The sequence below is a fragment of the Micrasema longulum genome, unplaced genomic scaffold, assembly GCF_059751315.1.
Source record: "Micrasema longulum isolate JH-2025_06_02 unplaced genomic scaffold, ASM5975131v1 h1tg000988l, whole genome shotgun sequence".
In the NCBI taxonomy this organism is placed as follows: Eukaryota; Metazoa; Arthropoda; class Insecta; order Trichoptera; family Brachycentridae; genus Micrasema; species Micrasema longulum.
The window spans coordinates 560,707-587,972 of NW_028278177.1; the positions used below are offsets into that span (position 1 = coordinate 560,707).

Here is a 27,266-nt window from a genome sequence, read left to right on the forward strand (position 1 = left end):
GTCCCAGTAGTCAAATAATATTTATTCCAAACTGTGAACTATTATTTTATTTTATTTGGAAGTTCAACAAGGATACATAAAATACATACCCATTTGTGAGTAAGAATTGGTATCATTTTTCATGTAATTTAGTTAAATAAATTTTAGTAATCATAAAGATTGAGTTAAAGAAAAGGCTAATTGTTTTTTAATGAAAGGAAAAGAGAAAACAAAAAGATATAAGAAGTAATAAAAGAAACTAAAATTAATTTACATAAACAAAAGTAAAGATTAGACATTTGATTTCAGAAACAGCAATATTTTTTTATAATCATTTACTCTCTATCATGATAAATGTTCATATTAACTTTTTTTCTATATTGTTATCGTAATAACATTCTTGCGAGAGGCTTAAAATGTGCCATATTGTTTATAAAAGCTATCAATTCTTAGATTTGTATATTACCTTCTCTAACATGTTCTCCACCTCTGTTGTAATGTATATTTTTGTATCTGTGTCAAATATCAATTAACAAAGACTCGTAAATGAGCTCTGTAATCACTAGAGGATCCTCATTTAACATTGTCTGTAACCAGAATTATAATGAACATAGGTTGTGGGCTTGGAAGCAGAGCATATTGCTCTGGCAAAAGGCACCTGATCAGCACCACGCGAAGAACTACCAAAGGGGTCCTCGCAATGGTTTACTATTGACCTGATGAAGCTTAGCCGAAACCACGTGAGGTCCATCACTAGAGCCTTTACAGGGCACTGCAGATTGAATCACCTTTCTAGATTGAACCCTTCTGGAACTTCTGGATAAAGGTTCTGCAGTGCAGATGATGAAACGCCTATATCCCTTCTATGTGAATGTGATGCTTTATATTATAAAAGATGCTGCGTTCTCGGGGGACCACCGGTTAAATCTGAGGATGTTAGAGCGTTCGCCCCCTACCTAATATCCTGATACTTTAAGGAATTGGGCTTGAAGGAGGAAATTTAGCAATATGAGAACACTCGCAATCCTCTTAGTAGCCAGGTTCTTTAAAAATCTAGGTTTGGAGAGCTAGAACTAATTTATGGGGACCTCTCACAATGGATCTACACAGGTCGCAGTGATGTCAGGAGCTTATATGGCACTGACCCCCATTTTTCAGAATAAGATAGTAAATTTTGTTTAGGGTGGATTGAATCATAATTCATTCCTACCCTGCAGTAACATTAATCTACAAAAAAATAATTGTTTTTTATTTGTTTGCTGGTAACAATAATGTCTCGAATACTAAAAGAAAAAAAGGAAATGCAAGAACTGTTGAAAATAAAATGAAAAATACACCGAATTGAATAAAGACGGGAAAAACTATTAGAGAAGCAGTAAAAATATATAATATTCCATATCCGTTGTTACTGGAAGAAGGCGCAGTTGGATGGCGATTATGAATCTTCTCTATCCCCTAGACTATAGGTTCTCACCTCATGTTAACCTCTCTCTAGGGCCTAGAGAGAGGTTAATTTGAGGATATTTATTTTTTCCATGCGACCAATTTTTGCGTCAATATGGCCACACTGATGATTAAACGTCAAAAAATATGAACACGTGAAATCAAACATGATGATTTTCATTTAGAACATTATTGCAACCTTAAGCATTACCCAAAACACTTAATTAGGTTGAATTGACCAAACCGTATAAGCTATAAGCTTTATTTCCGTTTTTGAAGCAGTTTTATAAACTATTTGACGTTTAATCATCAATGTGGCCATTATATGAAGCGAAGTGTCGTCGCATTAAAAAAAAATCTTCGAATTAGTCACTCTCTAGGGGATAGAGATGTAGAATACCACCCCCCTGGATAACATATATATTAGATTCTACCCACTACTTGGTTCAATCCTATCCGTACACTAGTAGGAGTGAGGCAGTAGGTATCTTGCTATATTTATTGAAATAATAAATAACTTATACACATTACGGAATTAGTTGTAATATTTTCACAAACGCAATAGACTTGACTAACATAAGCAATCTACACTGCTGATTTATTGTGTTCCCTTTCGTGGGGACAACCATTGAAGAAAAGTGGTTCACTTCTACCTGAGCTCTCTTGAGCATTTACTTTTCTACCGTGACCACATTTTTTCAAAATGTAAAATTATTATTTGTAAGTAGGTACTACCTACGCACATGTCTGCTTTTTATTCTTAATTATTCACGGCAGTAAATCAGAGGTTCAATTAACCATTTTTCATTTTGATTTTCCTGGCAAAAAATTTGATTTAGGGTCGGTTTTATAATCGATAGTTAGAATATAAAAGTTTGGAAAAATCCAATCAACTCCGGATCAGGGGGTACGAGATTGAACCCCACTCTATCATAGCTTGTTTCCAATTTTCTAACACGGTTATGAATTTTTTGTTCCTAAAATTTAAATATTTTGATAAATCATTAGAACGCAAATATTTCTTCAAAAAAAAATTGTGACACCGTTAAGGTAACACAGTGCTTTAAAAAAACAAGTATCCACGGGCGTATTTATAGCTTCCACATAGGGGGTGTTTTAGAGAAACATAGAATTGCTTTATACGAAGCTAATCATCAATGTATTTTGACCTAGGTTTGTTTTTTAAGAGTAAAGATGAAAAATTCATAGAAGTTACCTATGGCGTTTTCAAAATGTTTGATGTTTTGTGTAAGGTCAGATGGGGAACCGCGTACTAAAAAAGTTTTATTCAATTTTAGATTATTATTTTTTTAAATGAACACCAATCAATCAATAGTTTATCTTTTAACTTAACTTTACTAAAAAAAATAAGAGAAAACATGCATATTAATTTTAACATTATAAGTGATTTTCTAAAGTCACTTACTCGTTACTCTGTACTCCAGATCTGGGGTACAGTACTAAAATAGTATCAGTATAGGAGAACAGTTTAAAAAAAAGATATTGAAAAACATTGGCCAAAACGGCATTTTTTCAAAATAACTTTTGGAAATAAAAACAGATCAGCTTGTTTGTTTTGTTTGACCCTTAGTTTTTGAATGTGGTAATGTCATTTACACCATAAACTGACACGAGTACTAGATCGAGTTCCAATGGATTTGATTTTTTTTACGCTTTTTTATAGGTAGGTATTGACTTTTATAATTATTATTGTCATCAGTTTCACCCGGCACCGGGTCAACAAAATGTTCGTCTTGTTTTTTTGGAATAACTGGGATGATAATTTAATGCACTGTCAAAAGAGCACTGGTAATAAAAAAAACATTAAATTAAACACGTAAAAACAAAAATATTATTGACATTTACGGTATTTGTAAAAAAATAGGTAATGGATTTATATGGAGTAACCCCAGGTTAGTATTATAAAACAAAGTTATCTAAAAGTAAGTAGCTATCTACGTAAGTAACAAAAACTAACTACGAAAAAAAGAAAAATGGAATGCTGATAATCAAATAACGTTCTTTATCGTTTGTAAAGTTAAATTTGCAATTAAGGTTTTAGGATTTTCATTAAAGTTCAATGTTTAAATTATTAATCAACTAAAAACGGAGATAATAAAGTGTATTAAAAAATTAAGTTCAAAATTATGCGCCTCGCTGTGCGAGAATCATTAAAAAAAATATTTTTTTTCATATACAAGTAGGAAAGGGTTTACAACCACTGCATGACGACGTAATAGGTGACCGAAATTCCAGCAGGTATTGTCCATTTTCCTTACGCCATTGTACGTAAAATAGTGATAAATTAAATGAAAGATTTTTTCTGGAATTAGTTATATTTTTTAACAGTAACGTATTTGAAAAACAACGTATTCATTAAAATTTCAAAAATTAATATGAATTATAATTTTTTTTATTAGATTCTCGAAAAACTGCTCAGCAGCTAAAGGGTTTATTACGAATCAAAAACTTAACTTTTATAAAAAAAACTAAAAACCGGCCCTTTAAAGACTAGCGGAGTAAGAAAAAATACAGGAAATAAAACAGTATTCACGGCTAACACGGTAACAGCGTGTTGATTACGCAATACAAGGTCGATAATTATTTATAATACGTATACTTGGTGAGAGACCTACGTGTGCAGAAGTAAAGTTCGATTTACTTGCGTCCCTAGTCCCTACGGCGCAGCGCAGCGCAACAATAACATCGTTCGATCTACGCGTAGTGTTGTGCTGTTTACTGTTCACAGTACCTACTCAGCGTACAATACCCGGTTGTAGTTTGTAGTTGTACGTACCAAAGTAAGTAGTACCAAGTGTAAATTTAATATTTTCTATTTCAATTTCAATTTATTTATTTTATAAACGTTTATGTACATTACAAAATATTTCAATGCATACATAACACGAAAAAATTAATACTAAAATTTAAATATACAAAGATGGTAAAATAAAAATACCCAGCAATTATAAAGAAAGAATGCTATCCTCTCTGAACTTTTTTTCACTAATATGAAAGATGTCGATATCCGAAGAGATACGGTTGAGTAAAGACATTGCTAAATACGCGATTAACGTTCACACGTCCACGGGAGTCACTTTGAATGGTTTAAAAAACTAGATTTTGTATAATAATTGAGCGATTTCTAAAACATTATAACTTTTGAAGCAAATAAGATAATTTCAATCTAGAAAGAACTTTCAATGTAAAATAAATATTATTTTGATAATAATACTATACAGGGTGTTAGGCAGACGGTTGTTCAGACGAAACAGGCGGCCAGGGTACGTATTCTGATGGAAAGTTAAAACATATCTTCAATTTTATCTACAAAGTAAAATTAGGTTTTCTGTATAAAAAAAATAATATGTTTCCAATTTTGTTTTTTTAACATGTTCAATTATCGGTTACCGACGAACATATTTTAAATTTTCATACAAATATACACACTCTTCTACATAAATATCGATATTAATTTATAACTCAAGACAAGATCTGGACTTTTTTGGTTTAAGTTTACAACGATTTAAACGAGCACTAAATAAATAGTCCAGATCTTGTCTCGATGTCCCTTATGTTTGTCAATGCTTCTTTTCTTTTTTAAAAAATGTTTTAAACTATTCTTTTATTGTAATATTTAAACCCTATAAATTGTATACATGGACAATGTCCGTTAATAAATAAATAAATATACCGTCTCAGTATATACTGATGAAGATAGCCGTTCATAATTGCGGCCCAGGGAAGGTCATTGTCGCCCCATCAGCCCCAATAACCTGGACTTGGCCTCACTGTCATGTTTTTTTAAAAGTTTTTATTAAGAAGTTCTAATTTAATATCTTAAACAGAAATTTAAAAAAAAATTGCGGCCACGCACCGCCAAAACGATATTATTGTTTATGTTAAGTCTTGTTATTTTCTAATAAAATTATTATTTGGTGCACGTATAAACTTAAAAAATAATTATGGGCTATCAAAGTTTTTAAAATAGCTAAAAAAACAACGTTCAAGTTTGCGTTACTTTGAAGAAAAAAAAACTGAAAGTGATAGAGATCTTCACACTCTGTAAAACCTTTTCCAGTTAATGCTCTTTTTAATGGTACACCACATGCATTTCAAACCTATAAAGTAATTCGCTAATTTTGTCTACCCCGACGAAAACAATAAAGTTCAACTTTTATTGTTTTTATTGTTCGGAAATTGCTCAGTTAATAATTCTACTCGAACATAACAACACTTAAAATTCAAACAACGAAATCGTTTTGGCGGTTGTGCACACAACTTTAAAAAAAATCCTATTTAGTTATCAATATCGGACATTTTTCTAAAAATTAATAGAAAAAAAATAATAGAAAAAAAAACTCCGTGATAGTGAGGTGAAGTCCAGGTTGTCGGGGCTGATTATATCGACAATGACCTTCCTTAGCCGCCTGTTCCTTTTGGACAACCGTCTGCCTGACACCCCACCCCGTATATTAAAATAGCGTATCTAGGACTACTGATGTTTTTTGCATTAAAATAAAGTGGACTTCAGATTTTGATTTCAATTTAAAAAAGCATTTTTATGACGAAAGTGGACTTTGGTGTTTTAATCACATATAGTATTTAACTATATATATATTCATAACTTCAAAACCGCAAAAAGAAAACTCTCGTGTTTTATCTTCTAAGGTAGGTACAGATATTATCTCTGTTCAGACAAAAACATAAGCAATTTTTCTGCAGATTCACAAAAACAGATAAAAAATAACAAGCAAGGGGGCACTTCATTTATATAAAAATTGTATTATGTATATATCATTTGAAATTTATTTCCATACCTTGTATTATGTTTATTTTGTAATTTTAAAAAAAATCACACCCTTTTGTAAATAATGTTATGGTTTAAAATATAAAAACGTCTGTAAATAAATATTGTTATCTGCATGTCCCTAAATGAGTTTTTTTACAAAAACTCCTTGGAAATATTATATAAAATTCTTACAATATGTTTTCAATTTAAATCTTTAAAAAAATTAAAAAAACCTAAACATTTTCAAAACACTTTCAAGCCATGCGAAAGTTTTGTGCTGCCAAAAATCGTACGAGTATTTAAAAAATGACATTTTACCCTTGACGTGAATTTTAAGATTATGGCGCTAATTTGCGGTAATTAACAATTAATGTATATTTATACAAGAATAACATAAAGTAATTGGTTATAATAATTGTAATATTTTTACTAAATTTGTCATGTCACTCCTAGCCTTTGATTTGTTTTGTAAATTATTTAATCGAACATTTATGACACTGTCATTGGTGCATGATGAATGGTGACGTGTTTGTAAAATGTGTTCAATTGATATTTTTTATAAATTTTAACCGCACATTTTAAATATGTTTCGTTGTGAAAATATTTCATATTAGTGAGGTATACTAGCAACATTAAGCCGATGTTTTGATTGAGTTTTATAAAAAAAAAATGTAAATTACACTACTATATCAAAATATAGTCGGTCTCGTGGTGTAGTGGTCAGCGGGTTTGCCTAACATGCAAGAGGTCTCGGTTTTGATTCTCGACATGGTTGACATCATCATTATAATCATCATTCCCTTTCCGCACCTAATGGTGCATAGGGCACTGCATTGGTACACCAATCGCAGCGTATCTTGATAAAAATTTTGTTACATGAAGGTAAGATGATCAGTCTTACGCTTCAGGTACCAGTCTAGGGATTATGAAATATTTCAGCGTAAAAATACCCTTTTAAATAAATATTTCATATCAACCGACTACGAGTTATAGCGAATTGTACAAAAACCCGTTATTTTTATTAATAACTAGCGGACCCGACAGACGTTGTCCTGCCAGAGCGTTAGCTTGCCTGCTATTAGCTGGTTGAAAAAACATTATTATCGTAATTAATTACACACGTTATTTATTTTGGACTTTTTTAAGCTTTTTATATATTCGTAATAAGGGTTTGTATTATTGTTTTATCTCCACGAGACTAAGAAGCCTCATCGTGCTGAAATCAAAATCGCGCAAAAACCACTGCTCTAGTACCATAATCCAAGGAGAAAATACGACAATACGTGTTATTAAAGAAAAGTCGGACGTTACCCTGAGCCTTCAAAAAAATTGACACTCAACTCATGCCCAACTCGAATTTAGTCATTCTTTAACCACCAGCCTTATTTATATGTGACCTTGACATTTAAGTCGAAACCAAAATAAATGAAAAGAAAAATGACTGTTCTGAAAGCGTGCAAAAACTGTCCGGATAAAAGGAAAAAGACTTTTCAGTGAAATGTAGGTACCTAGATACTTGTTTATGATTCAAACAAACAAACAAACCATCACGTCGTTTCCCCGTAAGGGTAGGCAGAGAGGATAAGGCCTAGATTTGAGTTCTTGCTAAATAGATTAAATGAAAACAATCGAAAGTTTAATATCAATTATTGTATTTAGTCCATTTACGTATACATTATTAATTTTGTGTTTCGGTTTAGATAAATTGTGAGGACAGAGAATTTTGACAAATAGGTGTTCGCACATTGTTTTCCAAGTTTCCTCTTAAGTAGGTACCCAAGTACTTGTTTATGTTTGTATTTCAAAACATTAAAATAATTAATTATTTTCAAATAAAGAATTCTTTTAGCAATTGTCAACTCTGCTCAGGGATGCACTTTAGTCGGGAATGCGGTTTGCAAAAATGTATAGAATGTCTGTTGATATTGTTTTAGTATAACCAAAAATTCAGTAAACATAAATAAATGGATATAAATTATAAGGAATTTAAAGAAATAATCTGATTGTGATACATAAAAAATAAATATTGTTTGAAAACATAAAAAAAAACGCTTTTTTATCAACAAAAAAATAACTTCCATCCATTTTTTTTGTATCCGCATTCTCGGCGAATGCAACCCTGTGAAGGATAAAAAAAATATTTACGCTCCTAACGGTTTTTGTACATAATAAATTGAAGATTTAATGAGCTATAAACCTTCTCGTAGCAAAGATGTACATTTACCAGAAAACCGCACGTAAATCGGCCCGGTAGTTATCGAGTCCATCGATGACAACCATTCGAACATTGCCTTTTATATAGATAAAAAAAGATAGAAGATAGATAGACAGATAATAGAGATAGAGATAGACAGAAGATAGAAGATAATACATTTTCAAATAAGTCGGAATTCGTAAATCGGTCAAACTCACTATATTAATATTATTTATATATCAAAATATAAACTCTTCTTTATTCAAATTACCTACCGTATTATGCAACATTTATGACGAGAGGAGAAAAACATATGGCGGTTGTAAAACTGGTTTTATTTTCCTTAATTTTTGTGAAAAATCCAAGAATACCAGAAATATTTATTTGAAAATGTGTTTTTACATTACAATATTTTATTCCGTGGATTGGACATCAACATATGGAAGAATTGAAGGAATAAAGATTTTCAAATGTAGGCAGAATGGTGAATGTTACACAGTGTGTAAAGTGGCCACAAAAACCAGTCAATGACAGGTCATAAGCCCTGTGTCTAGACTTCTATATTCCCTTCTCTTAAATGTTCTCCATCTCTGTTGTAATATGTTAGTATTTAATTTTCATAGTACTTACCTAAACAATAAGTAAATCATTCCTTTAAATGCCGACACTTGCATAATTTACCCTATTTAAGTTTTGTGTAAGTGTTTAAATTATTATTATAATATTTAGTGAAATTGACTATACTATTTCGTTTGGTACCAGGCACAAGCTTTGAATTTTGTCGGCAAAAAGCGGATGCCAATAAACAATTGAATAAAATAAAACATTCATGATGTCAATGCGATTTCATTACATCATACTTCAAAGTTCACCGAACATTTTAGTCAAATATAATAATAAGCGTCATAAGCCTTTAATTGTTCTTTCTTCCCTCTTATGCATTTCTTATGGAAGTTGTAAATAAATTAGAAAACAAATACGATATTTGCTCATTACTTATTACCGATGAGGAAATTAAGTTCAACAGGAAATTGGACATAAACAAATGTTTATTACGCGCGGTAAAAATTAGAGCATTTAATTGTGCGACGAAGTTTCTCGAAAACGTATGAAAAAAATAATAAAAACTATTTTGATTAATATGAACTATATTGAACGATGTCACTTGTTCTACAAAATTAACTAATGACGAGTGTTATGATACATTTTCGGTTACCGTAGAGAACTTGAGACGTCACAGGCTGAGTAATTTCGAAATTACAAAACTTTAAAAAATCATAGCGCTGATAATACGTTACACTTTTTTTTTTAAATAGTTCGGTTGTATCTCTTTCAACTTATTTTTTAAATGAACCTACACTTAAGATAATATTTAGTTTTATATAAATTATCCTTACACTGTATAATATTCACCAGTCTGAAGATGAAAGGGTGAAAGCGCTAATTGGTCAAACAAAAAAGTAATAGTGTACAAAGTATTTTTTAATTAATAACTTATATGTAAATATAAGTTTATTACATCATTTAATAAAATGTTTTTTTTCTTCATTTTCAGTCCGTTGTACAGAATTCTGTCTTCCGTCGTTGTACATATAAATATAAACAATATTTTGAGTTTGTCCAAATTTTTGTAGACAAGGACTGGATTCAACTCTCTGGGGAGCTGTTTATATTAACATATTACAACAGAGATCAAGAACATTTAAAAGAAGGTAATATAGAAGTCTAGGCATCTACAGTGCTCCCCAGGGAGTTGAATCCAGTCCTTGTCTACAAAAATTTAGACAAACTCAAAATATTGTTGATAAATCCACCTGGTCCATGAAGAAGTAAAGAAATTGAAAAAATAACATTTTCAGGCGTTGCCTAGTATGTAGGTGAAATAAATCAATTAGATGAATCTCACCCGCATAAATAAAGGTTTCAGCTCTTTAACTTCACAAACATCAACAAATGAAAGAATTGAAGGAATATAGACGTTCAAATATGGGCAGAACGGTGAATGTTACACAGTGTGTAAAATGGTCACTTAAACCAGCCATTGACAGGTCATAAGCCCTGTAGATGCCTGGACTTCTATATTATTATCTCTTAAATATTCTTCATCTCTGTTGTAATATGTTAATATAAATATAAGTAATAGTTTATTCATTATCTACGCAATAAATGTTTGTCGCAGGAGGCAAAATTGTTGTCGAAATGCAATATCTCAGGCGAATGTGTAGTAAAACTATGTATGATAGGTGTACAAATGTCGAGATCTATAAATTATAAGTTATGTAAGGCAGAGATAGGCATTATCGACGAAATCAAAAAAGAGTTCTGCGTTGGTTTGGACACGCAGAGCGAATGGACAACGATAGAACTGCTGAAAAAAATTACGATGCGAATGTTGATGGATGCAGAATTCGGGGAAGACCGAAAGACATGACACTAACAAATCCAACAAACACTAATTGAAGATGGACATGTCAAAAGTCGAAACGATCGGCGCGCGTGCACGAGAAGATGATATGAATGTAGAGAAAGCGAGATTTGTATGCAAAGAAAGAGTGATGTGACGTTCTTTCCTCTCTGCATACCCTTACAAAGAAATGGCGTAATGGTTTTTTGTTTGTATAATTACGTGCTAATAATAGTATAATTAACTATCAACAATATTCAGCTTAAGGTAGACAAAAATGAAGAAATTCTTAAAGACGGGTGTAGTTGAAAGTCTAGGTATGTACATAAGGGCTTATGACCTGTCATTGGCTTTAGTGATCACTTTACACATTGTGCAAAGTCAAGCAAGTGGTCACTTGGTACTCTAGGTAGTAGGCAGGAACTACGTCATGAAATATTCACTAGAAAGGTAATAGTTACTTTGTAATTATTGGTGTCCCAATGAGGAAGTTCAGTGGTTTAAAAAATAATTGTTTGTTTATAGACTACTAAACTAATCCAATATTTTTTTTTCATGTATCGTATTATCAGCGCTATGACTTTTTAAGTTTTGTGTTTCTGAAATTATTCCGCGTGTGACGTCTCAAGTTCTCTTCCGCTTCTTCTTGTTCAGTTCTGCCGATTGGTCAGTTGACGGTAAGAAAACCTGAAATCTTGCACTACTCTCTTATAATCGGTTGATTTATTTAAACTAGTGGCGTCATTCAAAGTAGTTCTTTTTTATTAACATATTTTAAAAAATCGTATATTTTCCGTGAACACCTAATATTAAATGTCAAAATATTTACGTTTCGCGACGTATAATCCCGCTGTGCAATCACATATTTGAATTTCGCCGGTGTAAATATGGAAAATTTTCCAAAACTTCTATTTTTATTTATTTATTTATTATTTATCACGATGTTTATTGCATTTAACCAGCGGTTGGCAAGCCAAATGTCAAAAAAGCAAGTCGCCATAGTAATTGTAATTTAATTTTCATTTTTTTGTATTAGATACTCCTTCCCTTTTTGCAAACGCAATATATTGTATTATTTTTAACAGTAAACGCCGATTTTTCGCCAATGAACTGTATTTATTTATGAAGAAAACAAAAAACAAACCGACACGAGCGTATATTTAGAGATAACACACGCGTTGACTTATGACTGCGATAACTTAAGCATGTTCATTATTGTTCATTGTGATCGCTCAAATGCTTAGCATGTTTTTAAGCACGTCGATAGTTATTTGTGATTGTGAACGTTCATTCAACGAACGGCCTAGCCTTTCATTTGAATACCGGCATTAAATAAGCAGCCTAGCTGCGTTAGATGGTCGATTAAAATATTTGGCGGTGACATATACATAGGCACGAGTATGGGTACAAATGTATGATTTTATTCATAATAAATAAAATGTACTTTATGTACATAAGTCCTACTGAACTGCATGTTTACAGTTGATCAATAGCTAAAATGAAAATACATATTTAACAATTTGAAACACCTTTTTCTTCTCTTAAATACGACCGTACCTTGAAATATCAGTATAAAATTGCATTTTCCATAAGACAGTTCTGCTCAATCGTCTCTCTCATATTTCAAATAATATTTATTTAATTTAAAAAAAACTGTTATGTGAACTATTGTTACGTAGGTATTGCAATGATGTGAGCTCTACCATAGCTATGGCACAGACAAAAAATATATGAGCCCTACCACCTACCACAATAACCAATAACCCTATTGTAAATCAGTAAAAATCTTATTGATGTTATTTGTTGATCTTAAGGATGTCTACTTAGGCGAAAGCGCTCGTTGGTCAAAATAATAAAAAGTAAAACTTAACCAAGAAGTTTCATTGATAAGTTTATTTATAATTTTATCATAATCATCAGTAAAAATATTGTTTAACGTGTATTCTTCCAGTTGGAATCAAGTTAGACTCGCGTGAGAAATAAAATCAACGCGGTCACTACGTCTACTAACTACTAACGTGTCGTTAGATGTTATCACTTTTATCACACCCACTGTGCATGATCAAAATAAGACATGGCCGTAATAATTATTAAATGAAAACGAATAAAGCTTACGTAATTTAAGATATTATTATTCTAATCAACATTCATTCGGAAAAACAATATTTGTTCCGATGGATAGAACTGCGGCGCTGCAGTGCGAGGGAAATGGATATATTTTGTGAACCCGCTCTGTTCAACATGTTCGGCGTCTCTTGTCTGGCGAATGCGAACGAGCACATGGATCCGTGTAGAACAGTAGAACGCGCGTCATTATAGTACGTAGCTCACAGATACACGTTTATTCGCGCCGCTAATCTGTTAATCGCGTAGAAATCCCGCGTTTTTAGCTATTTTGACATTGTGACCTATGGTTATGTTTATCTATGATAAGACCCCCTACGAACAGTGAGTTTAGTGCAAGTGCAATATGTTTACGATGTGTTCTAAGGGTTTTACTACCGCGGCCACCTCGCCCATAAAACGCGGGCTTCCGAAGATCATGATACATTTTCTCCGCGGACACTCACCAGACAGCATTCTCCGATTATCGTCTGCTCCAGTATTTGTTAGTCCTTTGTACGCTCTGTCGATCGAGTTTAGCGAGTCGGGTTATCCTTTAAAGCCGATTTAAGTTTCACATTCCGAAACAACCATGAATTGGTATGTTTACTTCACGTTTATTCGTATATCTACGTACCGGGCGCCGGTGTTATACTTTTATTTATTTGTTCTAATTTTGTATTTTTTACATAACTTTGTAGCCTAAAGCAAAACCTGCAGTTCAACACGCTGCAGACGTTGGGATTAGTTTCTATCAGCGTCATGTCTTCAGAGTCGAATATTAGAGAAGTTTGGAGACAAGCAGACGCCGTCTGTTTCGATGTGGACTCGACTGTCATCAAAGAAGAAGGCATCGACGAGTTGGCGCAGTATTGTGGAAAAGGAGAAGAAGTATCCAAATTGTAAGTCATTTGTAAAATTTCAACTAGAAGCCTGTTCTTTTCCCAGAATCTGAAACTAGAGACAATAATAGCAAATAACAATATAATATTTTTTTATTGTAATTCAAGGCATTTGACATTGACACGAATCCTAATTTTTTAATTTTTACTGCCATCTATTGAATTTTCTGCAAACAATAAAAAATAAAACCACTTTAGCCAACTTGACTATTATTGGAAGATAGAATGACTTCTTTTCAAAAACATCGGCTTTTCTTTTTATCAAATTCCCGCCAACTCTCAAACGACGAGATATATTAACTAATATTACGTTTCGATTTGATTTACAGGACAAAAGAAGCTATGAAAGGAGCTATGACTTTCCAAGAAGCCCTGAAGAGGAGATTAAGCATTATCAACCCGAGTTCGAAACAAATTAAAGATTTTGTTAAAAGTCACCCATCAACATTGACACCAGGAATCAAGTGAGTAACTTTTTGTATGACAAATATATTTTTTTGTAATAATATGTAAAAAAAAAATAAAAAAATAGCCCATAATTTTCTATACATTTATGCCCATCAAATCAAAAAATCACAAAACTAAATGTAAGTTGGTAATATTATTTTTGTCATTCATAAATAAATCATATAGGTATATTTTATATGAAAACTTAAACTCAACAAAAATCAGTGTCCAGCGCAAATCATAGAAATATAATATACTTGCAAATATTACTTACGAATTTCAATACTAAAAATAATAATTTGTGAATATAATTTTAAAAGATAGCTCCCGAAATGCAATTGAAAAAAATTGTACTTTATGATACAGATTAAAAACATTATCGTCATACGGTCAATTCTGTCACTTTATTTCATTAAACATTTGCTGAAAAATGAATTTTTTGACACAATAAATAGTTTACAAATAGGTTGACATTTTAGCTACTGCACTTATTGACTTGACAGGCTGACAGTCTTCAAAAACATTTCTCTTGGGAATCTTTCACATATTTTGTCACCTTGGTTGGGTTATACAAACTTAACTTATGGGTAATGTGCATAGAACCAGCGCCAGATCTAACGGGATTTAGCGCCCGTCACTGAAAAAGGACGGGAATATACATGTTTGTAAACTGACAGAAGTGATATTCTCTCCTCCCTGTAAGAAAGTGTCCAGTTCTTTATGCCAACTGCACCTATGGTAGGTTCAGCTCTGAATGTGATGATATGTCATGATAGGTATATGAATACGTCCTTTAAATAAAGCACTATTAATACTTCCTATTCATTTTTTGAATTGAGTATATTTACTCCATTTTCTCACAATAGGGTATTTTTACAAATAGGAAATAATGTTAAAAATTCAATATATATTTAGAGCAGATTTTTACGATTCATGGTATAACTGTCAATGTATTCAAAAACAAGTTTTCATTTATAATTTTTGGCTTTAAAAATGAGCACATACAGAACGGCTCGCGGTGGTGACACGCCTTTTTTGTCACACGTCATGCTCGCCGACTGTACTTCTAATAAGCATTGTGTACAAATATGAAGCGAAAGCGTCATATGTGACATTTGTCCCAAGGGGCGCGAAACGTCTCATTTTTGGTAATTGAAAATATAAATATTTATCCGATGTCTCACAAAAAAATTTTGATTCTGTTACCATAGTAATTATTTGCAAAAACGAATGAAACTAACCTATTAGTTTTTTTTCATACTTTCACTCTCTGTAGTGGGATAGTATGCATGCAAATATAACATTCAAACTGAGCACATACAGAGAATCTAAAAATGCCATATGTGGATATAAAGTCAACTACTTATTGGCAGAATGGTGAATATATACCTACACAGTGTGTTATGTGATCACCCCAGCCATAAACTCTATAAATGCCTAGACATTTATGTCCTCAACAGCTTCATCTCTGTTGGAAAAAAAATAAATTTAGTATAGTTTAAATATGCATCAAATATGCAGGGTGCGTAGTATTTTCTCTAGCGTCTAGAGCAATTTAAACACAGTCTAAGTGCTATATGTACAAATAAACTGTACAAAAAGCACCAACGTGACCATTTAAATTTTTGTTTCCTCGGTTTGACATCTTGATGCTTTGATATCAATATTCAAATGTTACGTTCCAATAAATAACATTACTCCTCTTGTCCTTGGCATTATGGTGGTTATTGTATATAATATTGTTGCTGGGCGTTGTGTCGTAATCTGTTCGACTCGGATCTTTAATAAAATAACAACATTTTATATTTAAAATGACAAGTTCATGTTGTGCCTTAGAAACTCTCATTAGAGCAGGTAATATGATTAATATGTTCTAAAGTAATAAGCACCCGAGAAAGACCTTTGCTTTCTGTGACATAAATTAATTACATGTCACGATGAACAAACATAATGTAATTTTAGTAAGTCCAGTAATGATGACTTGCATTTTTTTAATAAATCATAAAAATAATACTCTACTGCGTATTGAATAAAAAAATTAATTATAAAACTTGATCTTAAATTAAAAGTAGATTGAAACAAGTGCATCTTGAGACGTCATTTGGAAATCAAACAAAATATAATTAATAAAATGTATTCAAACCGCTTATAATTTTTTCTTTCATATCTATACTATCAAATTATTATGCGCCGTTGATGAATTGAACAGATTTTGCTAACTTATAAGTGTAGTTTGTTTTTCTGTACAGTTATTTAAATAAATATCTCTTTTTTTAGTTAAGTTTGTATACATAACTTTTTCATCTGGATTTGAGACAAACTGGAGTCAAATATTCAACTAATTTAATAAAAATCTTTATTGAATGAAAAAGTTCAGTGTTTTTTTCTTTATTTGTTAATTGACTATCAAACGAACCCAAAAAAACATATATGTGTATTGTTTTATCATCTCTATGATTTTTCAAAGTTTTGCAATTTTTTTATTACTCCGCGCGTGACATCATTAGTTATTTTTGGTGAGTTGTTCTGATTGGTAGGTGGTCTTCCCGGAAACTAGGAATCCTTCGCAACACTCTTACCACTGGTTGATTTAGAAGAACTTGTGACGTCATTCAAAGTACAGTAGAACTCCAAATATCCTAGTCAATTGGGGCCGGACCCCATTTGGATTCTTGAAAATTTGGATAGTTTGATTTTTTCCAAAATAAGGGTCTATTTGAATGAATTATTTTATGAATGATTGAAAATGAAAAATGAGTTTTTAATTAATTAAATGAAAAGGCAACACTTCTACATGTTAAGCGTAGTTACTAGTTCTGTATGCTGAGCATCTCTCGGTCAAAGTAAGCTGTTTGACTGTCATCAGCCGTTTTTGGGCAGCCGAGTTATTATTTTGCGATTTCCACCATCTTATTTTTTTTTTCAGAAATTCTGAAAGGGATTTGGATAAGCGATTCGGATAGTCGGAGTTCGGATAATTGGAGTTTTACTGTAGTTCATTTTGATTTATTTTTTTATAGATTTTAGACAAACTTCGCCGTACAATTTAATGCTCTAATTTTTTTCACATTTTAGAAAACATTTTTTACATCCAATTTCCTGTAGCACTGAACTTCATCGTTGTTTAAAAAATATTGACTGGATTACACCACTATATACCGAGCACATTCTTATCCCTTCCCTTGCTGTGCCAAAAACATCTCGCGTTACGGTGCTGTGCAGTCATATGCAAAAAGCTCGAAATTTTAAATAAAAAAATTGAATTTTCATATGCAATTGCTTCAGTTATTTATAGTTGAAGTCAAAAGTAATATATTGAATCTAATTGCTAAAAACATGAAAAAAACCATCAGCTCATACTCGCAACGCGAACGAATGAACCACCCTTGATGGTATTTGGAGAACTATTAATTGGCCAATTAGCGTCTGGTAGAAGTACTGACAACTTTGATGTCCGTCTGAAATTGTCTCTCTCTCTCCCAAACATATCTGTAGTATCAAGAGTGAGACGCAAAGAGTATGAGATATTTGTATATTCGGTTCTCTTTTACGTCATACGACACGTCTTGCGACACATAGGTAAATTTATCTGCGATTTCTGATAAAATGCTTTTTCTGTTTCTAATAAGCGTTAATATTATTTAATTTTAAAAAAATAACCGATACGTAAATTTATAACGGAGGAATACCGAAAATCTTAACCTAGAATTTATTATATTTATAGAGGTATTCAAGTTATTATGTAATGTACACTAGCTATTTGTCACCATGAAGGGAGAGTTATAGTGCCTAGACATAATATTTGTTTATTCGAATACCTGTAAAATATCACCTACAAATCTAAGTATTTTTTTCTCACATATCATAAAGTATCCTTGATCTTTTTCACCCGTTTATGATAGTAACATTATAAGTTATTTAATAATTGAGTTACTATGTCCATTTTCCAGTTCCATTCTGTTACATGTTCAGACTGATAACACATATTTTGTTGAGACTTTAATTTTTAAAACATATCACATTCAACAATGTTCATTGAGGTTAACCTATTTATATAGGTTAATTATTAACAAATAACTATTCCGAGGCGCGCGATGTGGCGATGTGGTTCTATGTCTAGATCTTACACCTTATTCGTAATAAAAAATAGACACAAAAAAATACTAAAGATCCTGATATTTAGGACTACGATTGTCTAAATCTTACACAATAGTCCAGTCTTACATTTTGCAAAATATGATATTTGTGAAAAATTAGCAACCAATAGCCCTGAAAGGGTTCCGCTTTTGATTCTGGTCGAATAAATATGAAACAAATGATTTAGTGTGTTTAAAATGCAACCCTAGATTACCCAAATCGTAAGTCTGTCTCACCTTTACCCAGTTAAAGATTGAGATAACACTACAACTGTTCCATCAGTAGACAGGAAGATACTCGACTCATTATTTTCTAGACTAGATTTTTTTTGTATTAAAAATGAGTTATATAACACACGGATAGTGTTCTCGATTTGTGTTGACCTCGAGTAGGTCAAGTCAAGAGCTACTTTGATAACCAGTTCTCTAATATATTTTGTATGACAACCGATTAAATAAAATTAAGCTGATAGCACCTTGAACCGACACTTAATTTATTATTGTGTTTCGCTCCAGACAGCTTGATTAATCTACCATCGCAAATTTGTACTGATAAATAATTTGTTTTTATTTTTGCCATAAAGAAACATTTATTGATATTTAAATATGTGTTTATTGCTATAGAGATAGAGAGTTGTCTGTTTTGTTTTCTGACAAGAAAGGTGAATAAAATTTGTGCTTTTCCTGAAGTCATTTCTATCATTTCTATCGCTCTACGATACTAAGCGCGTTTGAGGCACGGCGAAAAAATTTCTAATGTATCCAAATATATCTGATGACTAATATAGTATCTACAACAAAACAGTAAAATAATCTTCTTCGGCTTTAACAATGTACATGGATAGTATTTTGATTCAACAAAATCCTTTTGAATGGAGTTCTTTTTAAGTGTTTTTTTAAGTAATTTTCAAGTTTTTTCACATTTTTTTCTCTCGTTCTGTTTCTTATAAAAATTGTGACATAGTGTTTTCAAATAACCCAGTTTTTGGTCAGCTTTGAAACCTCAACACAATAAAAGATCAATTTAATTTATGGTTTTATATATCATGTTCAAATAAAGTGAAGAAAAGCTTTGTTTAAAATATGACAGTATTGAATTGACATGACTGACTCGGCACTTGTGAACAGCCTTGGTATTAACATATTGTTTACTGCAAACACTTGTTACTAAGACTTCAATCCAAGTGGAATATTCCGTTCAATATTGTTTGTATCAAACAATTTGATGATGCTACGCTCGTCCCACTTTAAATTTATTTCAAATTATCAGTTTTTTATACACTTCGATAAGATAAATACATATATGTTTTTGATATTAATTTGAATTGTAACTATGCACCTCTATCTATATTATAAACGATGATAAAATATTAATTATCATCTTCATTCCCCTTTCCACACCCAGTGGTGCATAGGGCACTGTTTAGTAAATCAAATGCAGTATTTTGATCATTTGTTAAATAAGGTGATCAGTACTACGCTTCAAGTGTCAGTCCCGGAAGGCCCAATGACAGTGGTGAATTACACCATAGAACACCCCAGGCTTGAGAAATACCCCATTTATTTTTTTCATTCTCTCCGGGAATCAAACCCGGAACCTTTAGTGTGTGAGTCAAGCGTCTTAATCAATACACAATGGAGGCCGCCAATATTGCAGTTTAAACAATATTTCATATCCACCCTGTCAGGAATCGAACCCAGGATCTCAAGAATAGTAGGCGAAGGCCCTAACAACTACTCCACCCTTATTTTATCTCCGCTCAATTTCCTTATTCAGAATTTTTACCTGAGAGTAGCCATCGAGTGGAAAATGCTCCTCCAGGGTTCCCGTTCTGTTTCACACACAGAACTGTACTCTTTATTCGCCCAGACACATATACATTAATATAATTTAACTTAAAAATATTCATAATTATTATTTTCTGTAATGTCATATTAAAGAATCCATTCATTGGTAAGCAATTGTGTTTATTTATTCAGATATTATCCAGTCATATGTTTATCTTTTGGTACAGATACTATTTTGAACTTTAAAATCATTACGAGACCGACTATCAGACAGACATTTTTAAAATAAATGCTTATTATCCTAATCACACTGACCGATAAGCAATAAAACAATCACATTAAATTTCTTTATATTTTTATCAGATTAATGTTGTCTTGTATAACAAATAAGTTTTGTTGGAAAATGGCACATATTACTGTTTAAAAATAATGAACTCATAAGTAAAGTATATACTTTCTGACCATTTTTCTAATACCAGTATTTTTTTTGTACTACAGTTTTCAATATCGAAAACCCAGTATTTTGATATGTTGTCGATATTTTTGCTAAATATTTAAAAATCATAATCTTTTTTGCTTCATCGTATTCAATTTTCAGGTTAAATTCGTTGTAAAATATGGAAATCCTGAAAATAGAAGTGTTTGAGCTTAGGTAGGTACGGTGTATTTTAAACGCGACAGTAACATATTTAACTTAACAAATGCATACATTTCTAAAAACACACTAAGCTTTGTTTTTTTAACGGATTCAACAAAACATAAAATAAGTAAACAAACCATGCAAAATTAGAAACTTTTAAGCAAGTCTGGAAGCATTTAATCAAATCGATATAAAGAAAATATTAGCATGTTGTCGGCGGACATGGCTCATAGTATCTCATATATCTAACTAAAACGACTAGGAACTAGGAAGCTACTGTCACCACTGACGCTAGTGACGGAGTTTGGTTGAACAAAATCAGCATACTGATTTCTGATTGGTTGAATGAGCAGAATGGTGTATGGCGTGACAAACTTTGAAACTTTAAAACTAGACAAAATAAAAAAAACTCATTTAATATCAAAATCCCGGTATTATCGAAAACCGGTTTCTATGCTTTAGCTACAAGTCTACATAGAATACAAGACTTGATATACATATATATCTCTATTATTTTTTTAAATAATGGAGTCATATTTTGCTATAACAGGCCTAAATTTAAATTATATTTTTATTCATTATCGAGTAAGATGTTAAATATTTTTTTATAAATACCTGAATTTCAAAATATCTTGTCTTTCACTTAATGTAACACGACATTATAGCCCTGTTTTTAGAGATAATTTTTAGCACAGCCTTTTAAGAGTCAATCGACATAATACTTAATGAAACTAGGGGACTCAAATTAACCCCAAGGTCGAATTTGTACTCAGTCAATCGTGTACAACAGGTAGACAGTTAGTGTCTATTTAAATAATTATATTTTAATCATGATTGTACGTCCCTTTTCAGAGATCTGGTAGATGTTTTGCACAACCGAGGAGTTCCGGTATACTTAGTCTCCGGTGGATTCCGCTGCCTCATTTCTCCTGTTGCTGAGCAGGTTGGCGTTCCCCTAGAAAACGTATTTGCCAATAGACTCAAGTTCTATATTAATGGTGAGTCTTTTTGCATATGCAAATGATTTTTCTGTACCTTACTCTAGGATAAAACACGGGAGCCCACTTTTTACCATTTTGAAGTTAAAAATGCAGAAATTATTGCAGTAAGCTATTTTATAATTGAATAAAACACTAATGTCCACTTTCGTCATATAAATGCCTTTTTAAGTTGAAATAAAAATCTGCAGTCCACTTATTTTTAGTGCAAAAAACATCAATAGTCTCAGAAATGCTATTTTAATATGTACTTTTATTACCAAAATAATTATTATTTTACATTGGAAGTTCTTATGGTGTTTTGGAAATTGCACAATCACAAAATATAGTTTTCTGAACATTTTGTTCAATGTGACTCCGGTGGTTTATCCTTTAAGGTACAATTATTAATGGAGATTATGGCGCGTTGAAAAGTTAGCTTTTTCAGCAATGGCCGCAATTATTAAGAAAACCATATAAGAAATTAGTATTTTAATCATATATTTTGCCATTGAAACAAAAATAAAAAGTTCTCAGAGTTTATCTGATTTCTCTTGCAGCACACTTATGAGGAAATAGCCGGGTTTTTTTTATACATGTAAATACTACTTTTTTGTTGGTCTTTTATTTCTAATTAATGGAATATGGGGTCAACAGGAGAAAGTAAGTTAAATTATAAGCCCAAAACACTGACATATGCTTTTATATTGATATCCAAATTTGAAGAAAGTATTGCAATACAAGGATTATTGTAATTTAATTTTTTAAACTGCTTTCACTGTTAACTTTAACTTGAAAGAACAGGAAAATCAATAACTGACATTTAAACATATAAATAACGTATTTTTAAAATATTTTTTTACCATAGCAAAATATCACTTTTTGAAACACATTATTTGATTTGATTATGATATAATTTTACACAAACAATGTATGTTTTACTGGTTCACACCAGTTGTATAATTTTTTGTTTACAATAATTCTCAATAATTGTTTGCTCAAAAATTTCCGTTGACATGATGATGCATTTGTTTTCTTTTTTACTATCAGAACAGTGGAATACTTTTGGAATTTATTGTTTTTGTTTTTCAGACCCATTCAGATTATTTATCAAGTAAGAACCTACTTATTTATGCATAGGAATGGTAACGTTGTTGTTATCATTGTTAAAGTTGATTCAACCACTGTGACGCAAGTAATTGGTAAAAAATAACAACCTACTGAATATTATTGATTCATTTGTTAACTTTATCAAAATACCCTTGATACAATTTTATGCAACTGTATAACTGAAAAGATCACAATAATTACAAATTTATAATAATTGTTTCTCAAGTCAGGGTGTTGTGTGTTGTAATTATTTACCATTGCAATTGAAATTCTTGGCTTGTGGTGCAAAAAATATTTAACATCAGGCATAAAAATTTGGTAATAAAAATATTTGGTGGGATTTGATTTTATGATGTCTATTTGTGTATTAAAATAATGTAAATATTCCGGTGAGTATTACTTTAAAAAACCACTGCAAAGTACTGTATTTATTATGTTTTAAATCTTTAAACAAATATGTACGAATATTTCATTTACATAGGTGTGTTTACTGCACAAAAAAAATTAAACACTTAACAGATTTTTTGTTATACTGAAATGTTGACTTTGGAACGACAATAATAATCTTACATGCAAACACATGTGGAGTGGAGATGTTTGTCTTAGGAACGAAACTAGTTACAACAGGATTTTTAGATCAGAACAAAGATATTGATATTTGTTTTTAAATATTTACATTTATTATCAAGCTTGTGCCTGGTAACACGATTAAGCTTCTATAAGGCTCGTTTGTTAACTCATAATTAAAGGTACTAAACTTTCGCAAATAAAAAATAGAAATTTAATTTCAAAAGTTGATTCTTTTAGTCTTTCTTCTCTCCATAATGATTACATTATATTTACTAAAGAAGCGTTGTGTGTCTACGTTGTTAGTTGGACTCCAAATGCTCTGTAATGCTGCTCTAGCGAAGGTTGGAAAGCATCGACGAGCTCATTTTGAGGAAGTACTCCAAAGAAAGGAATTTTTGAGAAGCTTTCAAGTAATGCATTTAGATTTAAGGTGGTCTCGCAGCCACAGATGAGCAAAGAACTGACCAATATGGAAGTAGGTTTCCTGTGTTGTATTTAATCTCATGTGTAGAGAAAGTTTATTGAAACTTTTTTTGATTGTGTTTAGATTCAAATCCATTTCTTTACAATTATTTAAGAGTAAATTTGAAGTTTTCCCTCAAAGCACCCCTGACTTAGTCGTTCAAGAGTTGCTTTTGAGTCTTCTAATTTGTTCCGCAATAATGGCGAGCAAATGAGTAACATGAACCTTATAATTCGTCAATTAGTTTCAGGCACAACTCAGATATGTAACTTATTTGAATCTTGAGTTTACGTTGAATTCATTGGCATGATTTTCTTTAAAAAAGTAAACGCTAGATTTCATTGTCCCATTTATTGAAAAAAAATTATGATTGTGATCTAAATAATCTTTCAGATACAAAACCACTGTAATTAAATGGTATATTTCGCATCTATTTGCAAATATAAAAAAAAAATCACATAAATTCGCGCCTTTCGTAAAAACGAACATTCAAATTCGAAAAGTTGTTAAAAACTTGGACAGAAAAATATTTTGGCTATATTCTTGAAAAACAATATTGATAACAAAAAAACATGCTTTATCTAGCACGTGGAGTTGATAACCTCAGGACATATTAACAGTAAACAATCAAACTAGATTTTTTAAAATACAAATCTGCCTTAAACCAGTTTACAGGTTGTAAACTTTCACTCTTCACTAATGCGAATAAACTCTTAGATATTTCCTTTTGCAAAATGTAATACTTAATAATATGAGTTTGCTCTAATTGCTTCACATGCAGATGCTATTTCGGTTTATTTATTGCATCACAGTCGAAATTCATATTCGTTTTGCTTATAAGTATTATTAGTACATTATGGTAGTGTTGCAAAACACAAATCGGAAATAATTATGTCAAATTGTTTACAAGTTTTTTGTACTTATATTTTTAAAAAGTTAAAGGTGTAAGATTTTCATGTTAGAAGGGAGGAGGAAATGTTTGGATATTTAAGTGAAAAATGAAGAGAATCTATAATTTATAAAGAGGAATATGTAGATGAGATCTACCTTTCCTAGAATGCACTCATATATCGGGGAGTAAAATTCCCCTATCTTTGCTAGTTTGGATCTCAAACTGCAATGCCTCGATCACATCCAACAAACGGTACAAGTTTATTGTTTACTGAGGGCATGTTTATCTGGTTGAATCAGACCCCGTAGCATGTCATACGTTTTCTAAGTTTGTTATGTTTCAAAATCGTATTTCTCATTTCCGCTACATACGAACAAACATTCAGTGACGCTTGTGCTAACGACTCGGAGTATAGTGTCTTCGTCTATTCATTTATTATTCCTTTTCCGCACCTAATGGCGTATAGGGCACTGCATTGGTACACTAACTGTAGAGTTATTACATACACTTCATTGGCCAGTTTAGAGACTGAAATATTCTAGTGTAAAAAAACCAGTTTAAATAAATATTTCACGTTGACCATGGCAGGAATCGAACCCGACACCTCTTTTATGAAAGGCAAATAAGCTGATCATTCGGTCACGACGCGGTCTTCCTTAAGTGGTAACAATAAGTTTTTTGATGGGGAATCACTTTGTCCTAAATATGGTTAAAAATGCTTTAACATTGAACACTCGCCCTCCACAGAGTAGGCTCTTTGAAGACCCGAGCTTAGAGGGTCAAAACTAATTTGTGGGGGCCCGTCACGATAGATCTACGCGGGTCCCAGTCACAACAGGACCTTATGTAGCGCTTACCCCCATCTATAATAATAAGAATATTGTCTAAATTAGAGTTTTGTTTTATTCCAGGCGATTATGCCGGCTTTGATGAGAACGAGCCGACATCACGCAGCGGGGGAAAGGGAGTGGTCATCAAGAAATTGAAAGAACTTCACAACTACAAGAGGATTGTCATGATCGGGGATGGAGCCACCGACCTGGAGGCTAGTCCGCCTGCCGATGCTTTCATTGGTAAGATATTGTTACTTTTATATTTCAAACCAGTTAGATATAAATAGAAACAGTGAAGAAAAAAAATAGCAAAAGGCAAAATGTTCATCGGGTTATTTAGATTATTCAAAAAATTGTTGACATTTGATGGTCATAATTTAATAATTCTTTATAAATTAATTTTATAAAGCACATAAAATGTACAAAATCATGAGGATCGACATTTATTTGATTTATTTATTTTAGTTTATTTTTGCACCACAACAGGCCAGGAGGCCCAATCACAGTAGTGAATTACATCACAGAACACCCAGGATTTAGAAAAATCAAATTTAATTTTGTGTTCTCACCAGGAATCGAATCGAATTTCTTACAAATTACCTACAATAAAACAGTAATTTTATTTGAGTTTCTTTTTATTTTCGTGCTTTTTGTTACATTAAATTTTCTTAAAAAATCTTTGATTTTATCTGTCATAATAATATGAACATGTAGCAGGAAGATATTTGTTATTTTTTAATAAATTGGCTTTACCTGTGATGAGAGAAAAAAATGTGAATTAATAATAATTTTGCTAAATTAATGTACATATATATATATTTTAAATGGTGTATTTTTATAATTTATGTATTATTTTTATTATGTTTATTTGTGCATTTTATGAAGTATATAATATGCTGCATGTATGAGTCGTATCCTCGGTGATACTGCAATACCGAATATCTATTAATATAATTTTTTTGGCAGGGGATCTTAAAAAGCGTTCTCTTAATATTATATTGCTTACGATTTTAATCAACCTAAAAATCCGCTGGAGTATCAGGAAAAGTAGCATTACTTTTATTGAAAATAGTAATCATTTAAAACTAAAGGCTCTAAGTCCCTATAGTGAATTTATTTCAGTAAAACATTTTTGTAAAGAAACAAGTTAATAGCTGTTTTACCGACGATATGCCTAATATTATTTATATTTTAGTTTAGTAAACGTTCTTAATGCCGATGTCAGATAAATGAATAATGATTATTATCTCTATTTTCAGGTTTCGGTGGAAATGTTTTAAGAGAGGAAGTAAAGAAGAAGTCTCAATGGTTCGTCACAGATCTCCGAGAGTTGGTGGATGCGTTAGCAATTCAATCCAAATGATGCGACTCGGTGCGTCGAGTATTAGTAAACAATTTACTAAAGTATTCAAAGAAAGCTGTGTGTATTGTTACATTTATAACTAAATCTGCTACTTTATGATAATGTATTTATTACATGATAATGTTTTACAATTTCAACAAAAAACTGTTGTTTGAAGATTAAACTTTTAAAAAGTTACATTGATCAGTGGTGGATAGAAATCTAATATTTTAGCTGTGTGATTAACCTCA

At 31.6% G+C, this 27,266-nt stretch overlaps 1 protein-coding gene across 1 annotated transcript; it reads left to right on the plus strand.

The window, feature by feature from the left end:
* Positions 1–13,359: 13,359 nt before the first annotated feature.
* Positions 13,360–27,266, plus strand: aay (phosphoserine phosphatase). Its single transcript, XM_088232492.1, has 6 exons — positions 13,360–13,515; positions 13,617–13,817; positions 14,147–14,281; positions 21,681–21,826; positions 25,752–25,913; positions 26,933–27,266. The coding sequence occupies exons 1-6, from the start codon at positions 13,508–13,510 to the stop codon at positions 27,034–27,036; spliced, it is 756 nt and encodes a 251-aa protein (XP_088088618.1). The 5' UTR covers positions 13,360–13,507; the 3' UTR covers positions 27,037–27,266.